Source organism: Epinephelus fuscoguttatus, linkage group LG13, assembly GCF_011397635.1.
Source record: "Epinephelus fuscoguttatus linkage group LG13, E.fuscoguttatus.final_Chr_v1".
NCBI lineage: Eukaryota > Metazoa > Chordata > Actinopteri > Perciformes > Serranidae > Epinephelus > Epinephelus fuscoguttatus.
In genome coordinates, this window is record NC_064764.1 from 39922824 (window position 1) to 39949759 (window position 26936).

A 26936-nucleotide genomic window follows, 5' to 3' on the forward strand; every position below is an offset into this window, starting at 1 on the left:
TTCCCTTTAACGTTAGCAAGAACGGTTCAAACCGGACGAATCGTCCTCGGTCCGCCCACCAAACACAGCGGCTACCGTCAGCGCTGCTGGAGTCCGACACCGAGCCGTGAGGTAAAATGACTTCATAACGACAAACAGCTATGTTCTGACTACACAGCCAGTGACCACACATTGTCGTCGGGTAGCTATTTTAATATACCTTTAACGCTGTTGCTAGCTTGGTGGCTAACAGTGTTAGCTCACAACAATAAGGTGACATCACAGACCGAGCCGACCGCGGCCTGGTTCCGCTGTTAGCCCGGTGATTGACAGCCTGTCACCTAGCAGGGTGGTTAACATGGCAGCGGATGAATGTCGTTACGTGTTTTGTAACGATCTGTTATGAGCTGATATGTGTGTGCGATGTGACAGAGAGCTAACCGTGTGTGTGTTGTGGTAGCTCAGAGCCTGAGTGGTCGTGGATCAACATCAGCAGCATCCACAGTGTGTGTGGCTCCAGTGTGGCCTGCTGTGCTGCTGCTGCTGCTGCTGCTGCTGCGGGTACCAGACACACAGGCTGCAGCGTTAGCTAAGTTAGCTGCTCCCCCAAACACCCAGCACCAGCTCCAGCTGCCAGTCAGACCTCTGGTAACGTAAATAGTCGTGTAGCATGTAACATCCAGTCATTCAACAAGTCATGTGTCGTGCTGCAGTGTTGATGATGCAAATGACATGTGAATGGTGATTTTGTTGCACACAGTGTTTAGTGACAACATAATTTCTTGCATATAAAGTGGCTCTGGTGTTGTTTAGCTGTGTGTGTCTGTGAGTGAGGGAACGTTGTGTTCAGCAGAGATCACACAGACCAACACTGTAGTGACATTTAAAGGGAAAAATCACCCTAAAATAGAGTTTGCGTGGTGCTGTGCAAGGTGTGCTGAGCTGTCAGGTCAGTGTCTGAGACTTGAATGCATGTGTAAAATCTGTGTATGCTGCTGCTGGTTCATAGAGCATCTGATGATAGGGTGCACATGCAACCACAGGATCCAGGGAGCTGCTACAACATTTTATTGCAGACACAGGGTAATTGAACGGTTCTACGGTGTTTGTCAGCTGATTTTTCTACAATGAGGAATATTAAAAAGGAAATGTTACCACTCTGCATAATTTTAAAGAATAATATTGAAAATGATATTAATAAATCAGGTATCATTTAACTTGCGTCTTAAATGCATCCTTTCTTCTTTTAACAACAGTTTAAACTCAGAAATCTTAAAATAATATCACAAAACAATCTGTTAACTTTAAATAATACATTCAGGATTAACAAAGTAGTCCAGATGCACTTACGTCACACCGACATGTTTGGAGGGACAAGAGTCAGAGTCCTTGAGGGTGGAGTTTTCTAATCTTGGGGAGTGGTCTAGTCAGGAATGCAGGCAGCATTGCCAGGTGGGAAAAGTAGGATTATCGTACCAGAGACTCAAACTATCGTATTTTGAGGGGAATTATCGTACATCCGTCATAACCAAAATAACAATCCTACTGATGCGCTATAGGCAAATATAGTGGTGGAAAAAAGTTTTCGGACACCGCATGCATTTGTGAAATATTGCATTAAGAATCACTCTTAGGTCTTCAAGTGCAATTTCTTTTAGTACAGTCACAGCCAAAATACTAAATAAATCCTAAAAAAGCCATTAAAAACTTAAAATTGATTGGTTCCATAAAAATACATAAGCAATTTTTGTTGCCAAGCTTTGTGTCTACATAAAGCCAGCACATTTGAAAGTTCTTCAGACACAAAAATGGCTAAAACAAGGAACCTAACGCAGGAAACACGCCTGAAGATAAAGATTCTCAGCCAGGAAGGGTACAGCTGCCGCCAGATAGCCAGGAAGTGCAGATGCAGTCCTTCAGCAGTTGGATACACTCTGCAGAAATACAGAGAAACCAACAGCTTGGAAGACAAACCAAGATCTGGGCGTCCAAAGGTTTCTTCAGCAAGAAATGACCGCATCCTGATCCGCATGTGCAGGCAAAACCGCCGAATGACATCACAGGAGCTTCAGCAGCAGTGGTCAAACGAAACTGGTGTCCAGTGTTCCACCCGCACTGTACGTGGCCGACTTTTAGATCATGGCTTCAGGTCCTACAAGGCTATCAAGAAGCCCCTGATCAATGAGAGACAGAGGTTAGCCCAGCGTCGTTGGGCCCAGGCACACAAGAACTGGACAGCCAGGAATTGGAAGAAGATTTTGTGGTCAGATGAGTCCAGTTTCCAGCTTTATCTTCCTCCTACTAATGTGAGGGGACGCAGAAGGCCAGGCGAAGCATTATCTCCAGCATGTACAGTACCTACTGTCAAGCATGGTGGAGGCAGTATCATGGTTTGGGGATGCATGAGTGCTGCTGGTGTTGGTCATCTCACTGTCTGTGATGGCACATTGAACTCTACCAAGTATTGTACCATTCTCCAAACCCACATGCTCCCTTCTGCGCGTGTACTGTTCCGTCAAGGTGAAAACTGGATGTTTCAACAAGATAATGCCCCTTGCCACACATCCAAGGCCAGTAGAACTTGGCTGCAGGAGCACAGTATCCAGGTCTTAGAGTGGCCAGCTCAATCCCCGAACATGAGCCCCATTGAAAATCTGTGGTGGATTATCAAAAGGTCTGTTTCAAAGCATAAACCAAAGAATTTAGAAGAATTAAAAGCAGTAATTCAAGAAGAATGGGACAAGATTACCCCTCAACAGTGTGAAAGGCTCGTGGGGAAGATGCCAGCCAGGATTAGAGCTCTACTACGTGCCAATGGCAGGACTACTAAATATTAATTTGATGATGTGATGGTTTATTTATTTTTTGTTCAGTTTTGAACACATTCTCTGTTATTTGTTGACTTTGATACTAGGGTTGTGATCTGATCGCCCATCGGCACAACCCTAGTCCGTTTCGCATATGTTCCACCCGAGTATGTTCAGGCCTTAACGCGCATGTCGCAGAGTGGTGAACAAAACAAACAACACAATGTCTAAGATATAAAGATATGCCGTCTGTGTAAAGTCAACGTGCTAATTAAGGAGCCATTACATGTTCAAGAGTTTTATAAAGCTGCTCAAATGCCAAAGAGAGACTATAAGTGAACGTTTCAGCGGCGACGCGTAATGATAATTATAATATAATTTTCCATAATTTGCATAATTTTCCACCACTGTATAGTCACTCTAGTGTTTACTTTTTTTCCATTTTCCTTGCTTCTGTTTTTCTTCTTCTGTTTTGAATCTCATACTCGCTCGACTTCCTGACAGGTCCTAGCGCCTCGTGGGGCGGGTACAGCTGACCATTCAGCCAATCGTGCTCATTGTTCAGAGACAAACGTCACCCATATCTCACGCTAAGCAAAGTGTGATTGGCTGGAAACATGTCACATGCGAACAGATGCCTTCAGGGCTCACAAAAAACTCCGGCATACTGATTACAACCACACATTCATGAAATGGTCAAATTATCGTACATTTGGCCTTTTTTGGGATTATTGATCGTACATCGTACAGAGGGCCAAATTATCGTACAAATACAGTAATTATCGCACACCTGGCAACGCTGAATGCAGGTGGGTGGAGACTTGTGATTTAACACTATGACATCATTAGTTGACATTTTTAAGATGTGTAGCCTTTGACAATGACAGCGTTTAATGCATCAAAGGATTTTGTTTTGAGACGATGCATCCACATTGTGTCTGAGCAGATCTGTTGGTCTTTATGGAGCAGGGCTGCAGTTATTCTTCTCATTATCAATTAGGTGGCACAGTGGTACAGTGGTTAGCATTGTTGCCTCACAGCAAGAAGGCCTGGTTCGAACCTAGGGTGGTGGCTGTGTTGAGTTTGCATGTTCTCCCAGTGTCAGTGTGGGTTTCCTCCAGGTGCTCCAGCTTCCTCCCACAGTCCAAAGACATGCAGGTTAATTGGTGACTCTAAATTGTCCGTAGGTGTGAATGTGAGTGTGAATGGTTTCCATGACATGCCTAAAAACACACATTAGGTATTCGGTGGAATAAGTTAAAAGCAAGGCCGAATAATAGCGGCATGTTTTGATAACACAATCAAACAGCGTGCCGTGACGGGCGGAATAAAATGTCGGCAGTGTGGCGAACCGCCCGTCACCGCACTCGCATTTGTGACTAAAAATAGTTTTGAGCGAGCAAAATAGGCTTAACTCATTCAGCACACTGTGCTAGCAGCCTACAGATTTCAACCAGCAGCAGAAACGAAAGGCGAATCCCACCGATTGTGGGTTGAACGGGGGTCACAGACACAGACAGTAACGTTAATGTATTCCTGTCAAATACGGCGGCCATCGGCTTACTGGCGACGGAGAAGTCGGCTCCAATAATATCCTCTTCTTGGTGTCATGACTGCCCAGAAGTACCTGAACAGCCGAGCCAGCCGAACGCAGGTATGTGATGTGTCAGAGGAGAAACGAGCCTTTCACATTTCTCTCTTTGTGGCAGTAACGGCCCACAAACCTCACCGCACTTTAGGGACTGTTCTTTACTTGTCAGGGAAGGAGGGTGGCTGGTTGATTTTTATTTCATTTATTTATTTTATCTTGATCCCCCCTATGTTAATCACTTATTGATGCTGTCTTTGAAGTATGAATAAGTCAGTAAGTAATTTATTCCATTGAAATATCATTGATGTATTATAGAAAAGTGATTTATCTTTTTATAAATGACAAAAGGCACATCTGCCTCATTTTTGCTGTGGTATCGTGATACTACTCAGAACCATGATATTTTCATTGGTATCGTACAGTGGGTCCCAATTTTGGTACCGTGACAACACTAATCTGGAGGGGGTTCATCTGCAAAAACTAATGAAAAACTAAACAATGATATTCAGTATTCGGCCAAGCCTTTAATAATATTTGGCTTCGGCTTCGGCCACAAATTTTCATTTCAGTGCATCCCTAGTCTCTGTGTGTCAGTCCTGTGATAGTCTGGTGACCTGTCCAGAGTGAACCCCTGGCTCCAGCCACCCATGACCCCCAACAGTATAAGGGGTTACAATTATTAATGAATGCGTTATCAATTAATCTCCTTTTATGTTCTTGATTATGTCATTTAAATGTCATAAAATACTGAAAAATGCCAAACACAAAGGACCTTTCTCACAGCAGATATTTTGACTTGTCATCGTAGGGAAAGGACAGGTGAAACTGATCACATTAACCATGTCTCAGTTCCTCTAAGTGTCCCAGTAGGCGTGTTCGAGATGAGCTGTGCCTCGTCTGGAGGGTGGACGAGATCAGGTGGCTGCAGCAGGACACAGTGACAAAAAGCCGCGCTGAAATCGGACAGTTTCCCGACGGTTTCCAGCAGCCTTCAGTCTGTACAGAAGTTACAGAAACACTCACATCCTGATAGACCTGATGCAGATTCATCGCAAATGTTATTAGACTTATATATCAGTTTGTCCGCAGTCTCCAATTGTTTAAAATAATGTTAGAGTAGCTTATAACAATACTTTACAGGCGATGTGTAATTTATGGTTATGGTTCAACCTCAGTTTTACATGTACTCTCATAAACGTCAGCATCATATATCAGTTTGCTGCTGCAACAGCATTCTTTAAAGATCAGATACAGTCAGGATTTCACATCTGTACAGATGTTATTTTGAGCATCCTCACATCCCCCCTGACCACAAGTCTTTGTGTCGCCAAATACTTGAATAATTAAAACAGTCCAATCTTAATATACAGTAGAGTCGACTATGTATAGTTCATGATGAATACATTTAGTCTTTGAGGACTTAACCTCACCATCAGTCACACAACATGTACTCTGTTCACAGAATGAATCTTCAAATCAGACAGGTAACATCTAAATCTCTGAAATTTAGCAAAAATGAAAGTTTATACATAACGTCATCCTGCTGAGTCAACATCTAAACCAATCAGCTGTTAGATCAGGAGAGAGCCAGGCGTTTCCCATCATGCCCTGGGTCTTGCAGCCGCCTTAGTCTTGTAAGAATATTGTTGTCCACTTTTGCATGACGTCAGAGCAAGACGGGATGAAGTCGGACACAAATCTAGCCAGCATTCGTTGTGCGGCAATCACCAGTAATCAAATCTGCTCATCTCGACCAAGCCCAGTAGCAGCATGGACAAAACCAGTTGTCCAGCTCAAGTGGCATGCAGCTATCAGTGTTGTTATTGAATACACCTGTGCATTTCCTACTATGACATGTCAAAATGTCTTCGTGGAAAGGTCTATTTTTTGAAGCACAAGGTGGTTCTCCTAATGAAATTTACAGGAACAGTGTGTAAGACTGAGGGAGGTTTAGTGGCATCCAGTGGCGAGGATTGCAGAGTGCATCAAGCTGCTCCTAGTTTGATATCCTCTGTGTTCATTGTTCAGTAGGTTTTTACTGGGAGCTGTGTTATCAGCAGAGGTCTCTACCTCTCCATAAGAAACAGATCAGGTGATTTAAAGCGGTAAAACACTGAATAAAGCAGCTTCACATTACAGCTCAGTGTTTTCAGATGGGTTGTTTGTTCGGCACCTCTAAATGTGTGCCAACAGATTTTCTCTGATAACTTAATGTGTGTTCACCTTATTTCCAGATCCAGATGTTTAGGATGTTTTTACAGGGAGCTGAATGTTTCATAGAGGTCTCCCCTTCTCCAAAACAGTTTCACGCTACAAATCAGTGTTTCTCCGATGCTGTTTGGCATGTCGGGCATGGGCTGCTAACCTAGCACCTGCTAATGTGTGCTCACCATTTTTCCCTGATAAATTAAGATCCAAACATTTAAGATGTTTCACCAGGAGCTGAATTATCTGCAGAGGTCTCTTCTGCTCCAAAACAAAAGTACCAGGTGATTTAAACTGGTAAAAACACTGAATAAAGCAGTTTCACATTACAAAAAAAGTGTTTTTTCGAGGCTGTCCTGCATGTAGGAGACAAGTTGCTAACTAGCACCTGCTAATATGTGCTTACCTGTTTTCTCTCATAACTTCAGACCCAGACATTCAAGAGGTTTTAAGCAGGAGCCAAACTATCTACAGAGGTCTCTTCCTCTCTAAAACAAACAGACCTTTGGATTTAAACACTGAATAAAGCAGCTATTTTCCTGATGCTGTTCATTTGGTCATAGAGCTCTAACTACAGTGGCCGACGAGAAAATATGAATGACCCTATATAGAGTCAGTGTTTGCTTTGTCCATTCTGGGCTACTGTAGAAACATGGTGGTGGGGCATGGCGATCTGTATAAAAGAGGACCTGCTCCCTACGTAGATACACTTATTTTTTTCAGGTGATTATATACTAAAGAAAATGTACATATTTTATTGTATTCCATTTCTGCAAGTATATCCCCATTAATCCTACACACTGGACCTTTAATGCATGTCGCATAAGATAAAGAAAATCAGTAAATCCTCACAACTGGGCTTTTCTAAGTAAGACATTTGACACTAAAAGGTGTAAATGATCAAAAGTAATGATGACTTCATTGGACTTCAGGTTCAGGGTCCTGGTATTGTCCATGTCGGCTCACTGTAACACTGTCACGGCATACTGGGCCACTTGAATTGAAGGGAGCCATCATTCATGTTCTCACTAACACCTGTGCTTTTCCTACTTTGTTTGCTGTGGACAATTCCTAATTAGAAGCTGGAACTAGGAAAAGAATGGTTGAAAGTGACGCTAATCAACATTTATAATAGTTGCAGAACATTTATAGAGCATCTCCAGCTCCAACATTTGTCTCCACATTGTTATGAATTCTGTTTTAGAGTGGATTTCCCCTGTAATGTTATATTCTCTCGTCTGCTCCACTGATATCACCTGCACCTCATGAGAGACTGGTGTTTGGTCTCACAGCTCACTGTGAGTTTTTCCTCATGTCCTCCCGGCTGTGCTTCTCTCTCCCAGTCTCTGTTTATCTATCCTTCCGGCCACCCACGCTCAGAATTTGGCCCACATCAGCTCCCAATCAAACAAGATTTTAGACTACACAGTTTGTGCCCTTGGCAGGTTGTTTTGCTGTCTCTGTCCTGAGATGATCGCAAACACCCCGTCACAATCCTTCGGCAGGTTTGGCTGAGCTTCATTACATTTTTGTCTAAATTAGTGTGATGAATCAGCCCTTGAGGATTTGTTTAAACCTAAACTGAGTTAGACTTAATTGCAGTTTTTCCATGACATGCCGAAAACCAAATACATGTGGCATTATGTGACCGCATCAGTTGCACAAGGTGGTGATACAGGTCTGTTAAGGTGATTGTCATACACTGCACCACTGAATGCTAAACTGTGAACTTAACATCCCGGGCTAAAAAAAATTTAACTGAGTATTTAATGTTGCTCATCTCTGTTCGAGATGGCCATAATAGACGTCATTGTGCCTGCCTGTCTTGTGAGTGCGCTGGGATGTACTGCATAGTTGAGGTTAAGCAGCAGTGGCTGGATGTGTTGTTTTTGTACAGCCCACCAAAGCACCCATGAGAAGCTAGGAGGTCCTGGATCACCAGAGGAAGCCATTGGCATGTACTTTACCCCTCTGGTTCTCAGGATGCAGAATGGGCTGATCAATAGGACCGCCTGCCTGTGTCTAGACTCATCTCGCCGCTTTGGACCGTACCTCAAAGGAGAGGCTTGGATTTCTTGGGAAACTTTTCCTTCTTGTACACTGTAAATATTTTGCCTCCTTTACCCGCTCTCTCATGCTGCTTACAGAGTGTGTTTCCCCTGCTCAGAGCACACACCCCTGTTCTCTTGCCTCGCTGTTTGATCTTTGACGCAGGCCTGACTGTTTAAAGAATATCAAAGACGTGAGGCCTACTGTAGCTTATCCTCACCAGCAGGACAAGTCTAGGCCTACTTTTAAAAGCTGGATTCATGTTATTTTCACACGGGTCTGAAGAATTGTGGTCTAGAAGCTTGGCTGAAACATCTGAAAGATTTAGAGCAGAATCCAGAACTGTATTGCCTCCTGTGGTGATATGTTGTATGATCTGCTTCACAGGCTCGAGCTATTGATAACTGTTGGTTCAGTAATTAAGCGAATGGCACAGGTAGCGTGACGTGGCTCTTTGTTGCATGTAAACGAGTAACTCTGTCACATCATGCTTCCTATTTTGGCACGTATGTGTGCAGCAGTAGGTAGAGCCAGAGTGTGACATCTCTTTGTTTACTAATAGCACGGGTCTCGTCATTGCTTTGTCATGTGATTGTTGCTGTGTTGAGCTGAATCAGAGCAGCAGAGAGTTCATGTTGGACACTTAAGTTTTGTTTAACTTGCTGAGGATTCTTGATGGAACTAAGAAGAGAGAGCCTCAGACATGAGGCTCAGCTGTGAGACTGAAAGTGATGATATAACTCTGAAGTTCCTCATTTTAGTGGTTTGGCCTGATTCTCTAAACTTGTTTTGCCAAGTCACTAGCTGTCATTCTCTTTCTACTTCCAGGTGAGCGGCCAGTCAGCCACCCAGCTCCCTGTTGCGATGGATGCCTGTGCACGTATTAGAGGAGTCCCCATAAGGTCCAGGGCCTCAGTCCGGAAAGAGGTTTGTCTGCAGGGACACTGCATTTTATTCTGCAACTATCGATCATTAACAATCTGCCCGACACTGCAGTGATTCTTCATGGCTGCCAGTACATCACATGTCACGATAATAACCTTATCGATCTATCGTATAATATATGGACATGACCTCCATCATTTTGCTGCCCTTGATATTACTGGTTGTGTTTGTTTACATAAGAATGTCACCAACATTTTAGTTAACGTGATGTCAGAATGAATAGCAGGATTTTCTACCATTTTTATGCCTTCACGCCGTTGGTCGCCATGGCTGGAGGCATGATGTGCATGGGTTGTTCGTGCATATATATGCCTCATTCTTGTGAATGTGATATCTCAAGAATTCCTTGAGGGAATTTCTTCAGCTTTGGCACAAACGTCCACCTGGACTCAATTAAAGCAACACTTACCTTTCTGGAAATTTTACGCTTTTCTTTGGTCTTGGGCTTGGGGAAGGGAAAAAATTCAACACCACCTTCGACACTTTTTGGGTATCAGGTGTTGGACTTGAAGGTAACGTTGCCATATGCACCCTGCTTCGGCATATAAGTTCTGCTGAAAGCTTGACAGACCTCCTGGTTGCTACACATGGTTGCTAACGTAGGATTGGACAGTGACTGTTTAAGGGAGAGGCTTAGCGAAGGGTTAATTTGCCGAGTGTCTTGTCTGTCTTCCCCACGTGGAGGCCTCCGACTGACGTAACCGCTCGCATAACGTTACCTTGCCAACGCCTACGTCTATCGTAGACATAATGAGGGAGGCGATAAAATGATGATGTGATAATATATTATATCCAAAATGGCAAAGGTCAGCTCCACTGTGGCATCATCAAATTCTGCAAAAACATTTTAACATCATTTGGTCACATACTGAATTTGTGACTCTAATCTCTGGTGTCCACCTTGAAACTGTGCTGATTGTATAGATCTTTTGTGCTGCTGGGGGAAGATGTGTGTGAAGCATCCATGTTTTCACAGACATGGATGTAAACTGTAAGTGCAACTTGACTAATCTGCAGAGGCATACAACCGCAAAGGGGTAATTCTATTTTTCCCTCGCCTACTTGGGAAAGTCTGGAGAAAAATAAAACAACACTTAAAAGACGACACAGCGTAGCTCACCAGTAGCCTGCAGCTGCACTTGTGGAGTGGAAGAGGCTCAGTCCTGACAGTCATTAGCTCGCCAACCCAGTCTGTCCTTTGTAGTTTTGCCCTCGAACAACTTCATCCTCGACTCTGTAAACCCACCAGCAAACCGCATGGCTCCTCAGCTGTCCACGTCTGAGGGCCGACCACAGCACACTGGCCACGTTACGAAGGGAACAGCGGTGTTCCCGGAGCTTCGCTAAGCTTGTCAGTTAGTCACAACAGGCTTCACTTAGTTTTGTTTGTTGGCTACATTATTTTGATATCATACTATCATTATATCAGTGGCATAAAATGGCCTTAAAATGACAATAATATTGTCACTCGCAATTATTAATGGGACAATACATTGTTCAACAGAAGTAGTTATCGTGACAGGCAGACATGAGGTTTTTATTTATTTGTATTTGTTATTAAAAAGTATTTCTGCAGGATAAATTGAAGTCAGATTGAGCTGGCTCACATGACACTGACGGCTGCATCTTACTTCCACTTATAATGTTGATATTATTGTAAAATGCAGAAGATCTTGTCTGAGTTGTTTGTCCAATTTGTTTTTAACTGCCTGTTTTGTGTGCTTGTGGTCACTAGTTGCGAGATGTTTAATGCGGTTTCTAATGCGGTGAGATGTGTTTTCAAATGTCAATTTGAATCTAATGTGATTAGTAAGGATCTATATTAAAGTCACGTGTAAAAGCAGGCAGATACATAAAAGGAAATGTACCAAACACTGTTTCTCATTGATCTTTCATGCATGCTACAGTGACGGACGAATGCATACACATTGGTTTCTCATTATTGCTGTTGGGAAACCATATGCTGGGGTTTAAAAACACTGCCTGTGTGTTTGCAGACTGTGCGTGACAGCGGGGCACAGTGTGTGAAGAGCCTCTTTAGGAATAAAAAGGAGCTATGCAGCGTTGGCCTGGAGCTGCCAAGCAGAGACACCCCAAGACTGACAGAGGTTTGTCACACAAACAGCAGCTCAGCCATATTCGAACACAAGATGCATTAATACTGACCATCAGCTGTGCTCTTCCAGATTCATTTTGTGTGTCTGCCTGGTCAGTGTGAAGGGGAAGATGTCACCCAACAGGTACGCTCTCAGAGTTACAGACAGTGAATGTCCTGCTTATAGACTTAAAGTTATGGACACTGGGTCACACATTTAGGTCTTAGGTCTTCCACTTTAGCATTTGAGCTACAAGCTAATGTGCCTCTGTGTCTTCCTCTTCCTCTGCCCCAGGCTCTGCTATCTATGCCAGGAGGGCTGTGTGAGCTTCTTAGGTCCCTCCACGTTCAGGGCCTCAAGAACGACGAAGTTCTGCTGCTCAAAGACACGCGCAGGCTGGCAGAGCACAAGGACAGCGGGCCTCAGGTAGTGACAGATCTGTCAGACTGCAGGAATGTGCTCAGTCAGCATGTTGTGGTAAAGAGGAAGTGAGCAGAAGGCAGGGAAGTGAGGGGAGAGAATGAGGGGAAGTAGAAATGAACCACTGTGTGCTACTCAACTTCTTCTGTGTCTGTAGGTCTATCCTAACAAGAAGTTATCTTCCCATGAAAAAGCATCATTGACCATGTTTACAGGGACACTAATATTCCAATATTATTGCGAATCAGAATTTGGTGAGGGTCGGATTAAACCGTGGGATATGCCGGTATTATTCAGGTTAAGGAGCATTACTTTGGCATGTTTACAGCGCATTCAGAATATGAATATCAGTTGGGTTTTTGCGTCAGTTCGCGACACACGACCTCTTTCCTGTTTATGCTCAGCTCTGTGCTTGCACGCAAACCAACCAGTCAACAGTTTGCAAGGCTGGTGTAGAAATGCATGCCCAAAGGAACAGCCTACATTTCTGCTCGAAAGGAGAAACACACCTACTTTGAAACAATATGAAAGACTTGTATATCAACAGGTATCTGCAAATATCGGAACGCCAACCTTTTCAAGAAGGTGGTGAAAGAATGAAAGAAAGAAGCTGTCCGCCACCATTGAATATTTTGTGCATGTAAACATAGTCACTGGCTCGGGATAATTTTTGGAGTTAACAATTTTTTCCTATTTTAATAATTTCCCTTGAAGAATTAAGAATTTTTCTTTTATGATCCGAAAATTCCTGCGTTGTTTTTTGACTAAATGGCTCCCCTGTATTTACGGCCTTGTCTGTCCCTGTATATAAACAGACATGTTGAGTCTTTCTCACGCTTTCGAAGAAGTGCAGGTGGGTTAGACTGTCAGAAATGTTGTTTTTTCAGCCCACGATTGCAGCCTTGTCCTTCCTGGTCCTGTGTGCAGTGTTTGGATACACACAGACCCTGCAGCTCGCTGCGGTTTTGTCGTCCTTCTCAGACAGTGAGACCTCCCACCTATCTGCGTTACAGAGCGGGCTTGTGCTGAGTGATTCTGCACATGTTACAGATCAACTCGCAATCAGAGAACAGACATAACAATACACTTCCGACCTTCCTCCCCCATTCCTGTAAGATCAGGATAAGTAAATTCCCATGCGAATTCTGTTTAAATCTTTCACATTATCAGCTGGGACATGATCTCTTTCAGTGTATAGTCTGGCCTGCTGGTCTCAAATGCTGTCATGTTTCTCTGAATGAACTGATTAAATCACCAGTGTTAACAAAGTGTATTTCTCTTTCTCTTCTCTTCCTTTCTTTTCTCTTTCCCTCTTTGTCTTGTACTGTGTTCTTTCCTTCTTCCTTTAGTGTTGGTTAAAGGCTGTGTGTGTGCTGAGGCATAACCCCAGCACGTGGGTCTACCCCCAGGCCAATGTAGCATCTTTAGTGGGCTTGCTGGGATGCTATATGGCAGGCGTGCGCTATGCTTTGGAGCTCCAGGCTCTGCAGAGGGGCACAGCTGAGCCCAGCCAGCCGGAGGAAGATGACACCAACCAGTCAGTGTCATCAATCGAGGATGACTTTGTCACGGCCCTGGAGCATCTGGAGGAGGACGACACAGGAGACAATCCCTGTAGGTTTAACAACTAATGCTTAGTGGCATTTAGTAGCCTCTGGTCTCTTGTGTAGAACATCTTGTGATTCCATCAACTGCACAAAGAAAAATCCAAATCATCTGTCCATACGTTCGTCCAAACGCATGTTTATCTTTTATGTTTATCTTTTATCCTCTCTCTGTATGTACAGTATATAACCGTTTTCCCCCCTCTCCTCTTCATGTCCATCTCCACAGCTGCAGCTTCCTATCGCCATTTTAAAAAGCGTGATGTGGCATCACAGACCATCCCAGCCCACAAGAGAAAAAAGGAATTATCTGGCTCCCGTATTATCATAAGCTCATCTTCAAAGAAGAATTCAGCCAAACACAAATCTGGTCCAGATGTGTCCGTCACAGTACAGAGGTCATCGGGCGTGGAATCCCAGTGGACTTACTGTAGTCCCGGAACTCGCCTCCCCTCACCTTTGATTCATGTCAGCGAATCGGAAGAGTCAGACTGCTCCAGCCCCAGCCCAATCATTTTCCTGGATGAGGTGGGCTACCAGAAGAGCCTGCTTGCAAAGCTGGACATCCCCCAGGTGCCAGGGGGTCCCAGAGAGCGAGTTGAAGACTCCGACTCTGAAGTCAGTGAATTCTTTGACAGCTTTGACCAGTTTGATGACCTGGAGGAGCTGAGCTCAGAGAACAGCACTCTCGCACTGCCTCTGGACGCCATCAGTGCACCAAGCATGCAGAACCCGTCCAGTGGGTCAGCATCTAAATATGTTTCTAGGGGCTGCTCAACCAAGGGTATGAATCCTCACCGCTTTGATCATCCCACTCTCCCAGCGGATGTGAAAAAACCCACTCCTCTGAAACCAGGCTCTCCCTACTCACTTCACTCTGAGGTGCCTGACTCCCCCCGACCAGTGCAGACCCCCTCTGAGGAGAACGGCGGCCCACTCTTCAGTCCTGTCAGCTCGTCGGCCTTCAGCCCTCTGGTGGACTCTGGTGGGCCGCTGGAATACTTTTGGAAGACAGACGAGGATGAACAGGACAGTTCAGAGCTGCGTAAACCCCAAGACCTCTGCTCTTTGTATAAGACCTACTCAGACTTTGCCAGCAGTCTATCTAAAGAAATTCTGGGATCTGTGTGTGGCTATCAATCTGCAGTTGACATCAGTGACAACAAGAATCTCAGCTGCGTCTGCCACAAGGAATTCAAGAACCCTTCGGGCTACGTGATGAAGCTCTCAGAAATACAAGAGACCGTAACAGTGGCCAAGCTGCAGAAGAAGTCCCAGTCTCTGAAGGATGGCATTCAGAGGTTTGCCACGGACCTGGTGGAAATGAGCTTGGGCAGCGCCTTGAGAGACCTCCAGAAAGGTGTCTCCTCCTGCACCACCACCTTGTGTCACCTAGCTGCCAGGCTTACCTCCTCAGTGTTTCAGATGGCCTTCCATGAGATCGGCATGCGCCACGCTTATGTGCTGAAAGAACGAGCAATCAATGGACTAGCTGGCTTCCTGGTCGGAGAGGCTGTGTCTGGGGCGCTGAAAGAGTTCCTGACAGTGAAGAAGCAAATTTTCCACAGCACGGTGACACGATTCGCTGCTGATCTGGCTGAAGAGCTGGTGTTTGAAGGCATCATGGAAGTATGTCAGTTCTCCCACCCTTCAACCCCTCTCACCCCCAGTGATTGGTCGTTTGGCCACGGGCAAGAGGAGGAAGAGGAGGAGGTGGTGGTTTCCTCCTATGCTTCAGACTTGTCCGAGTCTGTTATCCAAGAGGCCTTCATAGAGCTCTCCCAGGCTGATGTTGCCTTCACTAGCCAAGCAGCTATCAGTGTGTCTCTGGACAACATCTGTTACGTGAGTGCAGAGAACTCAAGTGCTCAAACCTGCAGCACCTTTGCTAACCAGCAGGTTTTAAGTGCCAGCTCAGCTGCAGCGACCCCAGGGCCCTCAGGAGAGGATGCCTCCTGCACGGTGAAGAAAGCTCTGTTCACTGTATCAGGCATGGCCAGCTGTATTCCTGTGCCCCAAGCAGGCCAAGCCCTCTCCCACATCCACGATTCTGAAGAGACCAGTCAGTATATGTCGAGCTTGTCAGAAACCCCACAGGCCAGCCCTAAGAGAGTAACTGTGTCCTCCTCTGACACTGCCACATCTACACAATCTCACCTTTACAGTCATGGAACTCAGACCCCGATACCTGGAGAAGACCCTTCCCAAGGAAAGTCCCCGTTCCAAAACTTCTCTGGCAACATGGTGGATATGATAGTAACTGAGGCTTGTGAGCTAATAACTGCTTCTAAGATGAAGAAGAGTTTTGGTGACTGTGCTGATTTCTTCACAAAGACAATCGGGAGCAGGAGGGACTCTTCTTCTAGGCAGGAGACGGTTCATTACGAGAGTCCAGACTCCCCCTCTAAGCAGGGAGCTGGCTTCAGATACGACTGTAGAGATTCTGGGTATGCTAGGAAGGGCGGCCCTGGTGAGCAAGCAACAGACTTTAGTATTCCTCACATTTCCTTTCAGACAGGCTCTCAGAGCCAGGGGAGAGCCAGCTGTGAGTTAGACCCCAGGACCAGCAGTGGGGCTGACACCCATCCTGTGATAATGGATACTCTAGGCGTACCGGGCGCCGAGATGGGTGGACAACGGAGGATATCTGTTCCTGGGGATGACTTGTCTCCAAGCTCCGGCCAAAAATCTGGTGGGACTCCTGGCACTCCTCCTTCTACCCCGCAGCAGCCCAGTGAGGTGTCAAAGGAGAAGCAGATAAAACAGTTCTCCAAGAAGCTGAAAAGCAAGCTAGCCAAGGAATTTTCCCCTGCTACACCCCCACCCACCCCTCACTACCAGCCTGAGCCTGAGCCAAAAGACATTACCCCTGAGGCAGACAAGGCTGAGTTCATGCTCAAACTGATGAGGTCTCTCTCTGAGGAGGCAGATGGGAATGAGGATGAAGAGGAGGAAGAATTAGCAGAAGAGGGCGGTGTTGGTGGCACTAACAGATGTTCAGAGACAGGGGTCGGCCGGCATGAACTGAACCAGATGTCCGCTCGCAGAATGTCCAACAAAGAAGCGCTCCACTATGCTGAGCGGTTGGCTTGCCACATTGTCTCCATGGCAACAGAGATGGACACCCTGGGAGTGGCAGAGGAGGAGGGCGAGTTGAGCAAGGGCAGCGAGAGGAGGAGAGACAGTGTGGCTCAGTTCTCAGAGCAGACCCTGAACACCTTGTGGGTGTACGCCGGGGAGGTGGCAGGAGAGGTCATCAATGATGTGAAGAAGATGGTGAGCTCTGCCCAGCAGTGCCCACATCACAGGGCTGTCAGAAGAAGAAGCTTTGACAGATCTAGCTCTGAATGTTTGCATCACCACCACCAACACCAGCCTCAACCCTGCACAGACCAGAACAGAGACTGGAGGGTGGGGAGGCTGGCCGAGCAATGGTCTAATGACCTGATAGCATCTGTGTTCCGGTCTCCCACCTCCACTTCAAGCACCGTCTCCACCTCCAGCTCTGGCCTGTCTTCAGAGTATCCAAGCTGTGAGAGCGTGACGGATGAATATGCTGGCTACCTTATCAGGGTACTGAAAAAGGAGGGAGGCAGCAGGGAGTTGGTCCTGGACCAGTATGCGAGCCGTTTGGCCTACCGCTCTATCAAACTGGGCTTGGCTCATGCTAGTCGCAAGATTAAGCAGAGATCCTCTAGCACCCGCCTTCACTCGTCCAAGTCACTGCCAGATGAATGGAAAGCATCTGGTAGTGAGGTGTCATCGCCCAAGGACAAGGCAGAGTCAGTAGTTTGTCCCTCAGGCGAGGACGCTCAGTGTTGCTGCAGGGACTCTGATGAGCAGAGTCAGAGGGAGTACATGGATCTGGTCAATTTCGCAGAGTCTTTAGCCTACAACATCACCTGTGATGTGACACGCAAGCTTCATCTTTCCTCCGCACGACTGCCCAAGTCTCTCACTGACTCGTGTCTTTATAAGAAATCTGAGCTTGAAGACATGGCAGAGAATCTCATCAGGAACTCCTTCTCCTGCCCCCTGTTGTCCAAGGAGGCTAAGAGCAGGCATTACCACAGCACAGGAAGCCTGTACGATGGAGGCTACAGGAGTAGGGTGATGCAGGTCATCGAGCATTACGCTAGGAAGATAGTTGATGACACTCTGAAGATGAGCCTGGCTTCAGTTGGACATTCATCCCGGGAGCACCAGAGGAACCAAGGCCACGACAGACACTCTCACACCCAGAGGTTGTCTGAGGGGCCATCACTGGGCCAAGCCCTGGGGGAGAGGACATGCCGTTACTGTCAGGTCCAGGAGTGCCCGTACTGCACCAAACGTAGCAGGCACCACCACCAGCCCGTGTTACAGAGGAGGAAAAGGGTGTCAGAATGTCAGGCGAGGGCTGAGCGGCTCCCCAGCCTGGAGATTCCCAAGATCCACATCGACGTGGATCACAGGGCAGTGTTTGCAGAGGGGATGGTGTCCATGGCGATGGAGACAGCGAAACGTGAGCTGAGCAACACTAGCCTTAATGCAGACAGTGGCATCGGCCATGATGGAACCAGCTACGCTGAGAGCCTGACAGCTGAGATCATGACGTCAGCCCTGTCCAACATCTGCCAGACCAGCAATGTCAGGTACACACACAAAGATTTACATTAGTTGTCTCTGTTTGTTCTGTCATGACCATACTGAATGTTCCTATGGTTGGGCCATGCACACATATTATATTTCTAAAAATGTTGCTTTAAAGCTATTTCATATTTATTTCTTATTTAATGTTCCCATTTTAATACATTGTGATGATTGTAATCATGACTTTGTGAGTGTAAATATTGGCATGATTTTTAAAGCCTCCTTTTTGTCTTCTTCCATCTCTCTGTGCTTTTAGCTTTCCAGGTCGGGAAGCCACTGAGTCCTCTGTGTCCCAGCAGCTGAGTGTCGGAGATGACAGTCTGGGCAGCTGGTCTAACCTGAGCTTCGAGGACGAGCACCCAGATGACAACAGCAGCTTCCTCCACCTCAGTGACAGGTATACATTACTAGCTTTCTCATACGTAGCACCCCATATCCAGTTACACGTAGACCACACTGCTGCTGTATTCCTTTCTGTCAGTACTCTACTCTAGTGGTGATAACGAACACACGTTTGCAGATTACAAGACACTAAAACGGGCCGCCCCCCTAATATAATGGTAGGGGAAACACTGACTTTAATAAATACACAAAAAAAACTCGCAAAAGTCAAAAAAACATTTTTTTTTAATCTTAATCTATTTTCTTTATTTAACAGAGAAATACAACTGTACACTTTTTAGATTCCAGTTTCTCTCTTTCACAGAACTACCCCAGGCTAAATTGCCTCATTAACTCACAGTGAAACACTTTTCATTCAAACTCAACAGAAACAAAATAAAACTCACCAAAACCGTATTGGTTAGTCTTGTTAGTCCTTTAGTTAGTTAGTTCCATTGTTCCAACAATCGCCAACTCTGGTTTGGTGGAAATAAACCCTTAATCCACAGAGTTAGATGTGAAAATAAGCTGCTTTCTTTGCCGTCTCTCTGTCCTCTCTGCTATGGCGGGAACGACATGGCCGGCTATTTTCAATTGATCCTGTTATGTTTATCTCCACCACTCGCAGTCAGCTCAGGTGCCTGCCTCACCACACTGACCTCTGGAGGAGCATGATGTGCACTACATGCTAAACATCCTTAGTACAGCCTCTCCAGTATGAGGAAAATTATACCATCAGGATTTTTCAGTACCCTGGTATACCGTAATTCAGTGTTACCGCCTAAGCCTAGTGGACACGCTAAACAGATGTAGGCTCCAGTTTCTTGTCCGTACGCTTCGTACTGGCTCTAAGGGTACTATATTGAATGTGTTCAGAGGAAACGCGGCTTAAGTGACACTCCCACACTACCAAACAACGCTGTGGCTCAACGCGGCAATGCCTGATTTGGAGTCAATGCAGCCCAAGTTGCCCGACATGCAGCGATGTAACACCCCCCACCCAATCCTACTGTGTTTCTTCGTTAGATCTTAAAATGTAGACAGTCTAATTGTGGGTCGTAAAAGATATTTTGTAAAGATAACACAATGTAAGGTATTATTAAGATAAGAACTTGAGAACTGGTCGCAGGTGAGGATCTAAGCAGTGGGTTGCAGCAGTTGAATCTTCTGGGGATTCAATATTTTAGTGAGAGACTAGAATTTATTTTTCTGTAGTCGTGGACTCAGGACTTGAAGAATGAGAATAAACGTTTTATTTGTCCGCGTCAATTGTGCTGTCGATCTCCTCAGACCCAGAGAAGAAACACTCTTTTGTTGCAGATGTTGTTGGATAGTTTCTAGCAGGACTCTCCTGTGGTCGAATCTAGATGGGAGGTTTCCCAAAGTCAGCACAGGGCACAGTATATTGTTTGGGAATCTCATTCAGACTTTACCGCCAAAATGCAATTTTCTCTTGATTTGCGCAACTGTTGCATCATACGTGACCTCTAACGGATATATTGTTTAAGATTTTATGTAGCCGTCTCTGCTGCCAACATCTTCTCAGAAAGTTTGTGAAATCCACCACAGGGATAAGCACCAAGTAGTAGTTGTGACAGAGTTGGCCCTCTGTTCTTGGATGGACATTGTCACTATTTACATACAATGTATGTGGAAAAACAAGGAGCGGGTGGGAGAGTGAGTGAGTCTGAGTATCAGGCCTTGAGGTGACATGGTCTCATACGAATCTCCAGCCTCAGGGAATCCGGGTGTTGACATTTCTGGCAAAGATTTTCATCTCTATGGAGGCAAAACTGACAACATTTGAGATTGTTTCCTGAGATACTGAAAAAACACAATGCGTTAGCTGCTAGTTATTTTAGCCACGAGGGCCAAGTTAATGTATCATAATATTTTCTAAAGGTGTGTCTTTGAGTGCTCTCTTCACTTCAGGCAGTGTTTCTACAGGAACAAAGTCCACCATGTGTAATTCATTAGACTCTCTTCAAAGCCCACTGCAACCATATCCGCTCAGCATGTGAAATAACGGAAGGGGAAGAAAAACCACCTCTGAAGCCTCATTAAGACATCGAGCATGATGATTGACTAAATGATCGAGCTCTCACCACGTGTCGTTCACTCAGACCGCAGGGAGAAAGCTGTTAGCTGAGGTAATGCAGATTAACACAGGTATTTTTAGATATCAGAAATGTTCCTCCCTTCAACCTCACTGAGAGCGCTGCACGCCACAGTGTGCAGGTTCCAGCCAGCACGCTAATCATTGACTAATTACAGAGAGAGTTGTTGTGCTTCTATTGCCAGCCGGTTGTCCTGGTGGAACCCACAAGATTAGTGGGATTATATGAGGACAAGAATGTAATGATCTCACGTTTGAAGCCTTCAGCAACAAATTGTCTGGAACAACATGACAGATGATAGAGTGGGATGCATGGTGGAAAAATCTGCATCATTAAGAGAATCCCCTGTCTGTAAGCCTCACCTGTAATTTAAAGGATTATTCCAAATGCCAGAAATGGTCATCAACCTGACAAGTGTTTGTTGAAGCTGCATACAGGGTTCCCACGGGCATTCCTGGAAAAACCCGAAAATATTTGGAATTAGCAGAATGTCTTTGAAAAGTTTTGAATATATATTGTTTTGGCTATTGTTTGGTTATTGTTTGCGTAAGTAAAACGTTACTAGTATTGCATGATACACATAGACCAGGCCAGCATTGTGTCATCTCCAAGGCCGCGTGCTGTCACATAAGAAAAGAAACAGGACAATACCAGAAAGCTTTTGTGCAGCAGGTTAACCAAAGCTTTCACACCGAGATTGGAGGCGCAATATTCACTGTTTAATATTGTAAATCTCTAAATGACATTGAGGACAGTTACTACTAATGGAGGGCTAATGTTAGCCTGAGTGGGAGACTGCTGCAGTACAGTTACACAATATAGCAGCATGAGACTGTCGTCTCCAACTAGATCTCAGCCTCAATGAAACAGTTGGCTATTAACATTTGGTTGGTTATTCACAGACAACACTTAGCCTAATGAAACCAAGATCATGATCCACGCATCTATCTATAAGAAATATGCTAGTATTTTTTATGTTAACAAATAGCGTTTGTTTAACAAGACATAAATGCATACAAACGTGTTAAAATCATAAGCCATGTCAAATTGCATTGATATCTACAGGATCTAAGGTTTTCTATCCCCCAAAAAAGAGGCGTGGCCTTGATATTTTGCAAAGTACCTGCCTGTATGTGCCATCTGGTCTGTTGACATGTGCACCTAGTTGGTGGCAGGAATGTCCACACACAAATTAAAGGTCCAGTGTGTAAGATTTAGAGAGATGTATTGGCAGAAATTGAATATATGTGAAAATAAGAAATGTTACGCTTTCGTCACCTAGAATGAGAAGTTTATATCTACACAGGGAGCAGGTTCTCATCGGAGATCGCCATGTTGCACCACCATGTTTCTACAGTAGCCCAGAACAGACAAATCAAACACTGGCTCTAGATAGGGCCATTTGTGTTTTCAAATCCGCCATTGAGTTAGAAGCCCCTCCACTTTGGGCAGCATCCAAAAAAAACACTGATTTATAAAGTGAAACTGCTTTACTCAGTGTTTGTAATGGTTCAAATCACTGTGTCCGTTTGTTGTGGAGAGGAAGAGACCTCTGTGGATAATTCGGCTCTCGCTAAAACCTCCTGAATGTCTAGATCTGAAAAAAGGTGAGTACATGATAGCATGTTGTGGGCGAGCCGTCCATCTCCGACCTGCCAAACAGCGTTGGAGAAACTCATCTGTAACGTGAAACTTCCCTATTCAGTGTTTTACTGGTTTAAATCACCTGGTCTGTTTGTTTTTGAGAAGAAGAGACCTTTGCGGATTATTTGGCTCTCGGTAAAACCCTCCGAACACTGAAGGAGTTCTAACCAGGAGAAGTTTTAGCTGGTCGCAATATGTAATCTTCACCGCCACAAAGTTTTGGAAATTCTTTGATAAAATTTGTGGGAACACTGTACGTGGTAGATGTTAGGGTTGAGCTGAATACTCAAATTAAAATGAGTACAGTTAACATACTTTGAACAAATACAAGTACTACTGTACACGAGTAAAATATATCAATATCTGTACTCGTGATGAGTGGAAATCCTCATTTGGGTACCTGTGTTCAATCTCACTCTATTGATTAAAAAAACGACCGATAGTTCAATTCTTAGAGTGTTGTATGTAAATGGTTTTCTATGAAATAATAAATATAGCAAGCTCTGATCAACCCATCTTAATTTTAGGCTAAAAATATCAACTTCTGCCACTTTTAATCTAAATCCCACCCACTTACAGTCTAAACTCTGTCCACTTTGAGTTCAGATACAGATGATTTAGTTGGTTAAACGGATACAGACAGATATACAGATGATGGTGTACTCACTCATCCCTAGTAGACGTGGTCACTGTAGCAAATAGGATGATACTGCTTATTACATCCTGATCTTTTCCTGATAGTGTTATAGTGGTGCATTACTTGCCTTCTCTCTCCAGCAGCAATGGGAACAGCAGTAGCTGGAGCAGTCTGGGCCTGGAGGGGGAGGCGTGTGAGGAGCGCATGTCATTCTCTCCCTCTGACAGGTTGGTCAGCGCCTGGTTGACACAGTGACCTTAGATGCCCCGTGAGACTTGCGGGGTTCACCCAGAATGAGACAAAGAAATAGTTGAGTAATTGGATTTACTATGAAGCCAAAAGTAAGTAAGGAAGCATGTAACAGATCCGTCAGTGGAAAATCTCAGCACAAAATTGGAACCAGGGAATTGCTTCATCATATGAAAATAATTTACAAGATTGGACAATGGTATTTTGATTTATGCTTTGTCTCATACTAGGAACCACCATGCCCTTGCATGACCACACAAAGTTCTAAATTTAAATAGGCTTGACATGGCATATGCTTGTTGATGCTAACGTCTGCATGCAATGTATTGCTCAAGTTTGGCTGCTTCTGCACGGCTTTCATGTGATGTTGTTGCTTTAAAAGATATTTTGTTGTGTTATTATATTACATTATTGTTATTATTATTGCATTAATGTTGTTTCACAGTTCAAACCCACCTATAGCTTCAGATGTTAGTCCTGCAGGTGTTGCTCTGATTCATTTAAAACAACATACCCAGAGAGATATACTGCAGCACTGACAAATGTAATCCGTACTGCCAGCCATTTATAAACATAGCGTTGTTTTCTCAGGCTGGCGAATGTGTTTTTGCTTCCATCCATGCAGCCGCTTGTTTCAGCTCATGGCACTGCAGAACTATCAATCAACATGCGCTTGTAGGAAACCCCAGTATCATTTGAGGTCAAGAGAGTCCGCCACTGAACAGCGATCTTTTAAACGCTGCCACGTTTATGTTGTCCTTTAAACAACTTCCATGTTTTCGGGGGTTTTATTTTCCATCAACATGGTACATGAGTTCAGTTCTGTTTGGCAGCTGAGATGTCAGAGCTTCCCACAGACATCTGAGTGCACCAACAAGGCAATCAGTAAATTACAACTGCATGACAAAACAATTGACAAAACATGCACTGTAATGAGCCGATCTCGAGCAAGTTAATGCATGTTGATGCTGAAACCAGTGGCTCTCTAGAACATGCAAATCATAGAGATTTGTTAACCCTGGAAAAGGCTAAAACTTGCACTGGAAAAATGTAGCTGTAGAGAAACAGAGAAAATAAAAGCAGTCTACATTATAGCGTAACCTAAACACAAATCCACATTCATGTGAAGCCTGCTGGACTGCTCATCTGCTGATGCCTGGGCTTTGATCTGTAGACTGCAACAAGCAAAATGTCTTACACCGATCCACCAAAACATTAAAACCACTGACAGGTTAAGTGAATAAAAGTGATCATCTTGTTACAATGCAATGTTCTGCAGGGAAACCTTTGGTCCTGGCGCTCATGTAGACGCCACTTGATGCACTCCACCCACCCAAACACTGCTGGTGAAGATACTCAGTCATCCAGGACATGGTAGTCTTAATTGCCATATCATAGCTAACTGGACTTGCTTGAGTTTCTTGAAGACGTTTCACCTTTCATCCAAGAGGCTTCTTTACTTCTAACAGACTGGTACGGAGTCGCAGGCTTTAAACTCTGTGTGGGTGTGAACCCTTTGAGAGTTGTTAAGGTCACATGTGAGTCATCCTCTTGGATCAGATGTGAAATGTCTTCAAGAAACTCAAGTAAGTCCAGTTGCCTACGATATAGCACTTAAGACAGCCAAACACTGTTGCAGACGAAGTAACCTCCCTCATGGCAGTGGCACTCCCCAGCAGGACAATGCACCGTGCCACACAATACAAACTGCTCAGGAATAGCCCAAGGAATGTGACAAAGAGCTCAAGGCGTCGGCCTGGCCTCAGAATTCCCCAGATCTCGATTGGATCAAGCATCTGCAGGATTTTCCTGTTCCCCTTCCATCCCCAGTGGGGCCTCCTTGAATTGGACTTGGCTCTGACCTTTTGTGGCGTGGACACAGGACCTCTGGGCATGTCCTGTGGTGTCTGGCACTGGGCCATTGGCGTGAATCCGTTAAGTCCTGTGAGTCGTAAGTTGGGGTAGCAGCACGTCCCATAGATGCTCGATGGGATTAGGATGTGGGGGATTCGGAGGCAAGGTTGACACCTCTTTGTTACGTTCCTCAAGCCATTCCTGAGTAGTTGGCACTTTTTGGCATGGCACATTTTCTCACTGGGGGGGCACTGCCACTGGAGAGTGCTCTTGCTATTGGGGGGCAGCTTGGTCTGCAACAGTGTTTGGGTCAGTGGAGCATGTCAAGTGGCATCCACATGAATGCCAGAACCAAAGGTTTCCCAGCAGAGCAGTGAATTGTAACAAGAAGATCAATGTTATTCACTTCAGCTGTCAGTGGTGGTTTTAATGTTTTGGCTGTGGCCAAGCAACAATTTTTGGACAAACTAATCTGATTTTAAAAAAAGAAAACATAGGTCCATATGACCTTACAGCCCGGGGCTGGATCACAGACCCCAATGCACTATCGCCACTCACATACTTGGGGCATTATGAATTATAACACTTTGGTAATAGAAATATACATATATCGCATACCTCACAAGATGGCGCCCCATCCCACAAAGTGTGATGTACTTTCACATTCTCTGCAGAGGAATTTAATTTGTCACCCACTCTTCACCAAATATCACATCATTCAGCACTGAGGATCAGCAAATAGCAGATGGCCAGTTCAGTGTCACCATTAGGTGGCAGGTTTCCCTCATTTTTGTGGTTTAGCTACTTCTAAACATGACAGTTTAAAACTTCTGAGATAGGTACGTAAAGAAAAATTAACCAAAACTCTCTCCTCTACAGCAGGTTGTGCTAGTCAAGGCTCCAGTTTGTCACCATGAGCTAGTTTTTGTTGAACTTTGATTTTAAAAGAAAAAAAAAATTTCTTAACAGTTGCTATTCGCAGCAAACACACTGGTGGGTTTGTACGGTGTTCACGGTGTCATTAACGGTCATGGATGTTAGATAAAACTAATTTACACTGGTGTTATCCTTTTAAAGCTACACTTTGTAACTTAAAAAAAGTCATATTAAATGAAATTGTCAGTATATCCGCACAGTACAATGAGACAGACAGTCTTTGGTAAAATCACATTCCTTGCAAGAATCCACTGCGGCTTAACAAAAACATCCAATCAGAGCCGAAGAGTCTTGATGCAGCTGTCAGTCACATCAGTCGCTGCTCGTTAAACTGTTGGGAGTGTTACTTTTAAAAGGTATTCCCCAACAGATTACTGAATATAGCCAACAGTAAGAAGTTTTTATCAGTGATAGTCATTACCAGAAACATTCAGCTCCCTGGTGATCTCACTCCAGCCAGCTGCCACTGTATTTAGCTTTTTACAGTTAATTGAGGAGGTGTTGTGAAGATAACTCTTCATTTCAACTTCATGAATCAGATGTTCCTCAGAACTTTGAAAGTGAGTGACGGGTATAAATAGAAACAGGGCGTCTGGTGAAAGTTCAGCTCAAAATGTCAGCGCTGCGTCACTTGCGGCCGGTTAGAAATAGAAAATAATGCAGTCAAACTGACACTTGGTAAGTAGTCCCTCCACGTTATATATTGTTAAAGGTAGTAACTGTATTTTAAAAAACAATTTAGTTCCTCATATTTACTTACTCATCTGTTTTCCGTTGTTTCCCGCCCCTG

General features: G+C 44.7%; 1 protein-coding gene across 3 annotated transcripts in view; it reads left to right on the plus strand.

Moving 5' to 3' along the window:
- Nucleotides 1-60: 60 nt before the first annotated feature.
- The window catches only part of akap11 (A kinase (PRKA) anchor protein 11), a 36427-nt gene continuing 9551 nt past the window's right edge, over nucleotides 61-26936 (plus strand). Inside the window, exons 1-9 of one of the 3 annotated variants that reach the window (XM_049593954.1) lie at nucleotides 61-111; nucleotides 9460-9558; nucleotides 11574-11684; nucleotides 11763-11816; nucleotides 11967-12098; nucleotides 13442-13706; nucleotides 13926-18330; nucleotides 18585-18725; nucleotides 23248-23334. In XM_049593954.1, the coding sequence (XP_049449911.1) occupies nucleotides 9496-9558; nucleotides 11574-11684; nucleotides 11763-11816; nucleotides 11967-12098; nucleotides 13442-13706; nucleotides 13926-18330; nucleotides 18585-18725; nucleotides 23248-23334 (5258 nt within the window). In that variant the 5' untranslated portion in view covers nucleotides 61-111; nucleotides 9460-9495. Of the gene's footprint in view, nucleotides 112-3961; nucleotides 4441-9459; nucleotides 9559-11573; nucleotides 11685-11762; nucleotides 11817-11966; nucleotides 12099-13441; nucleotides 13707-13925; nucleotides 18331-18584; nucleotides 18726-23247; nucleotides 23335-26936 lie in introns of those variants that run through there. The other 2 variants (XM_049593952.1, XM_049593953.1) reach the window with 2 other exon arrangements.